Genomic DNA, 9,771 nt, shown 5'->3' on the forward strand with positions numbered 1-9,771 from the left:
AGACATAACCCATTATTCAGAATTGCCTTGGACCTTTCTTATCCATGGGAATGGCTGTCAGACTACATCCTGCCTCACTTCTTGTTGAATGCTAAGGCTTGTCTCAGAACTACCCCTCTGTTTCACTTGAAACTCAAAGTGAGCAGGACAATATGGAACACAATGCAGACATAATTTCTGAATGTATATGAACATCGATCCTCTTCTATAAATACTTTTTTTATTCTTTCTAGTACACAAACACACTACCCCCCTGAAATGAAATAGAAGTAAGAACATTATTATCTTAACTAGTTTATGCATACAATTATAATTAATCTGTGTGCATTTGATATATAGACTTTCAACATACTTTTTAAAATTGTATTTCTATTATATTATATTTGGAAGTAAAATAATTTTCATAATAATAATCATTATAACAATAGTCTATATAAGTGGCCTTGGATAAAGGCATCTGCTAAATAAAAAAATAATAATAATAATAATAATAATAATAATAATAATAATAATAATAATAATAATAATAATAATAATAATAATAATAATAATACCCTGTCTGCTTTTTCCAGGCTCATTCTGAACAGGTTGTGTACCAGTCAGATGAAGCAAACAGAGGGCACAGGTGGAGCGCCAGGGAAAAGATTAAGCAGCCTTTTTAGCAATGTAGCTACATTGAGAAATTAAAGAAGGGTTTCCTCACCTAACCCTAACTCCCCCTAATACTAACCCTAACACTAACCCTAACCCTAACCCTAACTCCCCCTAACACTAACCCTAACCCTAACCCTAACCCTAACCCTAACACTAACCCTAACCCTAACCCTAACCCTAAACCCTAACACTAACCCTAACCCTAACCCTAACCCTAACCCTAACACTAACCCTAACCCTAACCCTAACTCCCCCTAACACTAACCCTAACACTAACCCTAACCCTAACCCTAACTCCCCCTAACACTAACCCTAACCCTAACTCTGTACACATCAAGTACCCTCAAGTACTCTGAAGCAGTATTAGCATATGGCACACAGTAGTAGTCTACTAGCCGTCAAACGTCCAAGGAAAAAAGATAGTGACACAAGAAAGGTGACTCCACTGTAATTCAATGATTGGAAGTGCATTGTGATTGGTATTAATAATCTACAAACACGTCCTTCGTGAAGAGATGCCCTAACCAGATTGCAATCGCTCAGTGTTTGTGAATCACCCTGCAATTCAATGTGTCTCTCAGAAACAGATGGCTGGATGTGGTTACTGAAGGAAACAAGGTGGGAGGAGGTTAACATGCTCTTGGCTGAGTTCTAACATGCCCTCATGATTAACATAGCGTTCTGTACTCTGACAGACATAAACAGATAGGTTTGAATGCAAGATATGTTATTGAACTGCCCTGGATAACAGGTTCACACTTCCCAGTGTTTGTGTGTTGGAGAGGGGGATTTCAGATCAAGGCTCTTGCTGCTTGGCAGATGTCTTATATGAACCTATCACAGAACTGGGGTGTTGCTCAATGCCTGTATTTGCTTTGTGCCCAACCCCCTAGATGAGTAGCTTCAATTTTTTGCAATGAGTGACACATGATGTAGCATCTAGCTACCAATATCTTAGGTGAATAAGCTGTTTTCCATAAGCAACTAGTAGTAGTATATATTTTGGGAGTGAAACAGCAACCACATGTATTCTGTACAGTGGGATATTATTATCACACTTTAAAATGGCATTGCTTACTTACATATGCTTACTAAGTACCGTATATCAAATTATAATAGAAGAGCAACTCCCAGCTTTACTTTGTCCCCGCAATGGCTTTGTTGTTCTGTAGACATTTATATGGGCACGCTTCTGGTGCAGGTTGAGGACACATCTGTCCTTCCAGAAGATTCTATAAAAATGTGTCCACCATACACAATCATCAACAAGCCGCTACACTGTGGTACAGCTAAGGAAATGCCCTGCATGAACCAACCTGGCCTTTCATCCAAATGCCCATTGCACCATTCATTTTACAATGTGCCGTATATGCTTTCTAAGTCTGGCAACAGACTAAAGGGCAGAATTCATGAACAGCGTGCATTGTTCGCTTTAATGCAGATATATGGGTAGAAAGGCAGTGTACCGCACACAGAGTGCTCCTCAACAGCATACCTGCCTGACAAAAAAAAAGGAACGGTGTGAGTGAACTGCTTCACAAAATCAAACCAAAGAATATCCTTCAATGAATGAAGAGCTGGATCCTCAATCAATTTAATTATTCACAGAAACACAAAAGAAAGACCAAAAAGAGGGAACATTGAATCAATAAGGTTCTGCACAATTTCACCATGCATGCTACGTTTTATACTTTCATTGCAACACATTATTGCACTGTGCTTTAACCATGGCACAGTACCCTGTGATGAGCTTGTGCAGACTTGCCACATCACTTTCAGACAGTGCCCTTGTTAATGGGTGTGAGCAATGTGATTAGACGAGCCCAACTGTAACAGATTGTGAGTTGCTGGTGGTAAAGAGAGAGAGGCAGAAACACATTTATGATTACTTTCAAAATTTTCCTGCTTGGCAACAAGGACCTTCATCACACAGGTCCAACCTGCTGACCCGCTGTGTCCCTGCATGCAAGCTGAGGTCCTCTGACTCAAACTTGCTCGTTATACCCAAGCAAAAGTGCACCACACTCGGTGAGCACTCTTTCAGCTCCATGGCCCCGACTCTGTGGAACTCTCTCCCAGCTTTAGTGCGTGCAGCTCCGTCGCTCACTTCAAATCAACTCTCAAGACCCACTTGTTCTCTCTTGATTTCAATGCTCTTCAAGCCTGATATGTGTTATGAGCTGTTGTCAAAATTGCTATTTCAGGTTTTTCACTCCATCTTATTTGTATGATTCTGCTTGACACATGCATCCAGTTTAGAATTCACATCGTAGCCTTGTATTTAATGTAATATCCCTGTATTTAATGTATTCTGCATTGTTCCTCACTATCTTGGAAAGCAGTCTGTGATGGTGGTCCACTATGAAAGGCGCTATATAAAATAAAGATTGATTGATTGATAGATTGATGGTAACAGGAACAGTATAGAAACCTGGATGAAAGCAGTTTATATCCACTGATACCACTGGCAGGGACAGGCTTCATTCCACATCTTTGTTGAAACACATGTGTATCTAGATCAATATTCAGCTGGATTCACTAATATGTGCTATGTTAATTACAATAACATTTGCTCTAGTAACTTCTTGACCTTGGTCACTCAAAGTTTTGTATGTAAAAATCTACTTGTCCTTCTGGGTGTCTAATTTGAAATCGCTTTTCTGTATGTCAGCCAGCACCTTTCAAACATGGTAATGGATAATTCATCACATACATCACAGCCAGGTCCTGTCTTTCTTTTATCAGCCTCAGTCAAATACTGTGGCAACCTCCAGGGGATTGCGTTGGTTTATTGCATGGCTTGATAATTAAAAAAAAAAAAAAAAACCCTACAGCCTGGGAGTTTTCTGATAATGTCTAGAGGATGAGTCATAAAACAGAGAGATTAGTCAGGGGCTCAGAAAAAAAAGTGCCAAAATGTCATTCACTCTAATCGAGTTTTAGTGCAGAGCGGGGATGTTTTTATTTAACTACTGAATAATAACACTGAAAATCTTAAATATAAAAAAGACAGCATGTTTGCAGTTGTAGTGACAGTGGCAGAATTTCTAACTCATACAAGCGTAATTATTACATTGTTTCCTGTGTGGATGGTAAAAACAATGAACCTTGTCACAACACGTTCACTGTGTGTGTTAATACAAAACATTTCCCTGTATCACACTACTGCCTGAAAATGCGAGAAGAGAATTTCAAAATCAAGACCTATCTGTGTAAAACTTTTGTTTTTACCCTCTTAATTCATGAGGTTCTTTCATTTAATAAGTTACTAATCTGTCTTTTATAACACAAGTATACTTTTTTGTTATTATTTGGTGCATGTACTCACTTGCTCTGCAGGTAATAATGCTGTTGCTCTTTAAAGCACTGTAAAGAAATATAAAACATACAGTAGCTCATCATTTTGTAGCATGACATTAAGCACTCTATTATTACACTTTATAATCCCACGGTGGGGTTTTATGCATTTATCTTGCATTATTTTATTTTATTTTATCCCATTATCTCTTCAAATTGAACAACAGCATTAAATATTCCTGTTATTTATTATTATTATTATTATTATTTATTATTTCATAATCGGGTTACGTATTAGTGTTGGTAACCAAGTAATTCATTCAGACACACAAGTCTTTAATTGGCGTAGTAAAGAATACTTTTTATGTTAAGTTTATTAAAATTAAGCTTTTCTTAAAGTTTCACATAATAACAGTCGAGCAACGTATAATAGAAAAAATTATCTATATAGTGTATCAATAGTTTTCAATATATATATATATATATATATATATTCCTGTGCATAAGGATGTATCAGTTGTTGTTAGTTTTATTGGGTGGTGGTAAATTTCAGAGAATTCTGTCAGAATTCCCCACAACGCGAAAATACAAATTACGTCACTTTTTTTTTTTTAAAGCAACATATCTTAAAATGCATTTTTCGTTAAAGGATGATTTCATGTTTAATAAGCTGTAACTCACTGATCAACTTCAATACCCAGTGGTAAAATCCAGTGTATTTTGTCAGATGCAAACCAATAGCTACAAATATTGCGATCTAGCAACGACACCTAGTGGTTATGTCAATAGTAGACAATAAAGTATTTATACAGTTGTGAACCGGTGTGCTTTTTTTTTTTTTTATAATGGAGAGACAAATATTTTTTAATTCTTCATTTGTGAAGATCAGTTGACAAGACAAAAAATGACTGATAACAATAAATAAATAAAAACAAACAAATAAATTAAATAAATAAACGTCTTCGAATGTGTCAACAAATATCATTAATATTATAAGCACACAGCAATTAAAATACCCACATTGCGCATTAGTGGGTAACTCATGCACTATGAACCCGAGCTGCGCTGGTATTCATTGAGCCCTGGTGTTATACTCCATGGTAAACACGCGCTCGTAACGTTAGCTGAGGAAGTGCAAGCAGGTTCAGAGATCTCGCGAGGCTCCGTGTCCAGTGACGAATTCTGACCAAGCTGTGCCTCAGAAACGAAAAAGAAAATAGTAAGAGAAGGTAAAGCCAATGAGATATCGACTATTTCATTTGTAAGAACCCGGACGGCTAAACAGTAAAGGTACGTTGGTAGAAAACGGTGACCCGGAGAGCAGAAGTGTGTGCGTGTTGTGGTATATAAATTGCACAATAATACGGAGAAATTACTTGACACAGGAGGTAAATAAAAGCATGAGGCCTACGCAGCCTGGGACTTGCATACTGACATATCCAGACTCGAAAACGGGGACACGTCGTACAATGTATTGTTGTGTTAATAAAAGGGTTGACTTTTAGGCCTGCAAGACTGAGTTCATTGAGGCCTTCACCACTTGCAGGTCCACAGGCAGCGGTTTAGCCCTTGAACATGTTGCCGGTGCTACTCGTAGTACGACTATGTCGTGTATTGCCAGTGCTGGAATAGAGGGCCCGGTGCAATCTGTAATGAAGGTGGAAGTGGGAAGGATAAGCAAGATTAAGGGGTTTTATTCATGTGCGGTTATTGCCTGGTTTACTTCAGATTCAACAGTGTCTGTTATGTTAAGGTCCGTGACACCGTTCTTAAATTATAATCAGTCCAGATTAAAATAATTTAAGTGTAATTAATGGCAGTACAGTACTTGTAACTGGAGCGTATAAAGTTAGTTAAACCTGTTTTTAAACTACCGGTTCTTCTACTGTGTGGCAGTGGTGTCGTTCAAAGAGCAACATTTCAAATGGGTATGATCTGAATCTTTATTGAAGACAAATGCTCTTTTTTTCTGTCTTACTGATTTAAATATCTGAATAGAAAGCCGATATGTGGAGAAAAAATGTTTTAAGTATATACAGAGCTGTTTTTAAATGATCTTGTATATATATTGGCGCCTATGAGTACCCTCATGCCCGACGATTAAGTTACATTTATTTTGGTCTGCAGTAAGTTTTATTTCTCATTTATTGGTCAGAATTAATGAAGTGCGTTCTCAGGATGGTAGATCTCCGTGTGAAAAGCCTGGTGTTGATTGTGGGGTGAATCTTGTGTTTTTCTGTAGATGTCAGATGACCTGGGGAAGCAGTTAGCCAGTTACAAGGCTCAGTTCCAGCAGGTTGAAGCAGCCTTGTCTACAGATCCAGAAAATGAGGACCTGCTTAAACTACAGAAAGATTTACAGGTTAGTATTTGTTTTTATTTATTTATTTATTTTTTGTATCCAGGATAGAAAATAAACAAACATTGTTGTATAATATAAAGCTATATATTTTTCAATTAAAAAAAAAAAAAAAAAAATGTGTACATTTCTGTAGAGAAGATCCCATAGGTCCTGCAGATATTATATGTGTAATATTCCATTGCAGGAAGTGATAGAGTTAACCAAAGACCTCCTGTCAAATCAACCGTCAGTGGCTGCCACCAGTTCTGACCGCTCAGCCATTGTTCCTCTCAGTCACTCCTGGGAGGTTGGGGACAGCTGCATGGCAGTCTGGAGTGAGGATGGACAGTAAGTGTAGTAACAAGTCTAAGAATTGCCTCAAGTGTTACAGTGAATGGTGAGGAACTTCTTACTGAACTTTCACAATGCCCTGTTGCCTTCAGGAGTGTGTTCAAACCATTCCAAATTAGTGAAACAGCTTGCTTTACTGTAGCTAAATCCAACAAGGAGGCTAGTGCTAACAATACAAGTTGGGTTGCTAGTGATAGATATAAAATAATATTACTGACTACCAAATAGCCATTTCTGTGTTGAACTCGACAATTACTTTCAAATTGTATGCAGCAGATTCTACATATATTGAAAGGGAAATTTGATCTTGTATATGTGGGGATGGGGCAATTGTGATTCCTGCCCCACCTTAAGGATGCCTTTTTAGTTAACTGTACCAGCGTAACAAGTTAAAGTATGCATTGTGTTTTGTTTTTTGAAGGGAGTCTTTTGATCATATCAAAGTGCTCTGCTAGCGTTTCAAGAGATTCTGTAAGGCTTGAATTATAAACTTCTACTCACATGCTTACAGACGTGATTTGTTTACAGGGTTTACGAAGCAGAGATTGAGGAAATAGACGAAGACAATGGCACAGCTGCCGTCACTTTCTTGGGATACGGCAATGCGGAAGTCATACCCCTGGTGAACCTCAAGCCTGCGGAGGAGGGTAAGAATGCAGAGGACGACGGGGGCAAGTCTAAATCAAGGTGAGTGGGTTTGCACTGATTTGCATTGTCTGTGTTCTGAAGAAGTTTACTGTTGGTGTAAATTCCTTTATCTGTTTGCATCTAGTGTAGGTATACAACTTTCGTAACTTACAGAACTGATTTAATTTGATTGCGCTAACAGAAAGGAACAGATAGCCCAGCAGAGGGAGTATAAGAAGAAGAAAGCACTGAAAAAGGCCCAAAGAATGAAGGAACTTGAGCAAGAGCGAGAGGACCAAAAATCAAAGTGGCAACAATTTAACAATAAAGCCTATTCAAAGAACAAGAAAGGACAGGTTGGTAGCCTTTCTATAATCATTTTTTAATAGGTTTATTATGTAATTTTTTTATGTAGAAATGTTTGTATTTATTTGCAGTGTCATTTACTTACATCAAGTGATGTTGGCTACTATTTTTCTGTGACCATATTTTTATAAATCAATGCATAATTGTCTTAATAAAAAACAAATCTTTTTCTGTAATGTAAACAAAAACCCATCACATTAAACATTAGAGACACAGGAAAACACAAATTTTGTAGCTACGTGTTCAAGGTTAGTCTGTGCTGACATTAACTATGCTTTACCTATTAACATATACTGTTTGTGAGGCAAGCCTGTCTTGGAAGGGACGTAACGCCTTAAAAATACAAACCTGTAACCACCTTCTTTTTTCTGGTGTGTTTTAGGTGAAGAGGAGTATATTTGCATCGCCAGAGAGTGTGAATGGTAAAGTTGGTGTCGGAACATGTGGCATAGCAGATAAACCAATGACTCAATACCAAGATACATCTAAATATAACGTAAGGCATTTAATGCCACAGTAATATGACAATGGGTAGAGTTAAGCAGCATAAGTCTCTGCATTAACAGTATTCTTTATTAGCAGGAAATCCATTCTCTGAAATCTCAAGAAGCTGAACACATCTTGCCAGCTAGCTTGTTACTCAGTTAGAAGAGTTTTTAAACATTTGCTGACTGTGCAAGAGTGGAAACATTGCAAAAATGCACCTTTGGGAATACTGGGTTTTATTTTTGGAGTGTGTTTGAGAAGTACACAAGCTAAGCAGTTTTCGTAAACAACCTCCAAACTAATACAGAACCACTGTTAAAGCTCAGCCTGAATGGTTTTCTTATTGTATTGTTGGGACCTTACTAATGGGCATGTTGGCTGCACCTGCCAGTTCATTAGTAATGCCCCTTGTTGCATTTTTATTTTTTTTTTTTTTTTAAGTTATGTCGTGTTCCAATAGTGCAGTTCAGTAATTTGTGTTCATTTGATGCAATGACTGGCTTAATAACAGGTCTAGCAAGGTTTGGAATGTGGTAAATGTCATTCATAAGAATGTGGCCCAGAAAGCAGCAAAGGCAGAAAGTACTTCTAGAAAGTATTGTGTAGTCTTACTTAGCGTACAATAGTGCCAGTAAAAAAATTTAAAAAAACCAGCAGCAGCAAGCGTCCCGTAAGTAATAATTGAAAGGACATTGGAAGGAGATCATTCTTTTGGTTGAGGAGCTAAACTGAAATGCCAGTTTCAGAATTACTTTATTTTTTGTTTCTGAACGAGCATAATGCATATAGAAAGCAGTTGTTACTAAGATTCTTCCGATTTATGGAGGAATGTGATTTTTATCTTAAGTTTTGTATGTTTAACTTTTATCAAATAAATATGTTAAAATGGATTTAGTCATTGTTTAAAACACTATGAATCTCCTTCTGGTTTTCCCCAGATTTACAAAGCCTTGTTTGGATCTGAGGCTGTCCACTTAGTGTGTTTTTAATTACAGTGCAAGTGGACCTCCGTTTTCTTGGATATTGGTCAAAGGACATGTAATCGCCTAATAGAACATGCCAATCAGGCTTGCAAAGTACAGTGATGGACAGGACTGTTTGTCTTTAATTTCAATATGCAATATACACTGGTTTTGATTAAATATTGTAATAACATCCTTGGTCCATCTCCAGACCAGAATCTGATCAAGTTGAATTAGTGCTAAAAAACACAGGCAATGAAAAGTCATCTTGAATCTGTGATAATTCCGAAGATGGTCATACCAAATCTATAAAGATAAAATGAACAGGTGTCAGTACTTATGAATCAAGATTTAACCTTTCTTACAGACTAATTACTTATCCATAAATGCATATTCGTGGCTAACTTTCTTTGATGTTGTCCTGATATGTAATACAGGAGAAAATCATAAACACCCTTTTTGTGTGTGTGTGTATGTGTGTATATATATATATATATATATATATATATATATATATATATATATCATAATATATATATAGTATATAATGTCTTATTGCTTATTGTAGTAGTATTTTCAAAGGAAAAACAAAAAAACCTTCATCCCTCTACCTGCAGGTGGCAGCACTGTCATTCCTGCAGCAAAAGCTTAGTTGTAAATCTTCTATCTGGATACAGAGGGACGTGG

At 37.1% G+C, this 9,771-nt stretch overlaps 1 protein-coding gene across 1 annotated transcript; it reads left to right on the forward strand.

Annotated features, from left to right (window-relative positions):
• Positions 1-5,100: 5,100 nt before the first annotated feature.
• On the forward strand, positions 5,101-9,277 carry LOC121321714 (survival of motor neuron-related-splicing factor 30-like). The gene is made up of 6 exons (XM_041260792.1): positions 5,101-5,241; positions 6,194-6,313; positions 6,498-6,640; positions 7,172-7,330; positions 7,473-7,626; positions 8,019-9,277. Exons 2-6 carry the CDS (start codon positions 6,194-6,196, stop codon positions 8,154-8,156), a joined length of 714 nt encoding a protein of 237 aa, XP_041116726.1. The 5' UTR covers positions 5,101-5,241; the 3' UTR covers positions 8,157-9,277.
• The last annotated feature ends 494 nt before the right edge of the window (positions 9,278-9,771 follow it).

The sequence above is a fragment of the Polyodon spathula genome, chromosome 10 (genome assembly GCF_017654505.1).
Source record: "Polyodon spathula isolate WHYD16114869_AA chromosome 10, ASM1765450v1, whole genome shotgun sequence".
NCBI classification, from domain to species: Eukaryota; Metazoa; Chordata; class Actinopteri; order Acipenseriformes; family Polyodontidae; genus Polyodon; species Polyodon spathula.

Excerpts from the sequence above, each read along its gene's own strand:
- LOC121321714 (XM_041260792.1), top strand. The coding sequence starts at position 6,194 with ATGTCAGATGACCTGGGGAAGCAGTTAGCCAGTTACAAGGCTCAGTTC. Across the intron at positions 7,331-7,472 it reads GGGGGCAAGTCTAAATCAAG|AAAGGAACAGATAGCCCAGC; the intron begins GTGAGTGGGTTT and ends TTGCGCTAACAG. Across the intron at positions 7,627-8,018 it reads CAAAGAACAAGAAAGGACAG|GTGAAGAGGAGTATATTTGC; the intron begins GTTGGTAGCCTT and ends GGTGTGTTTTAG.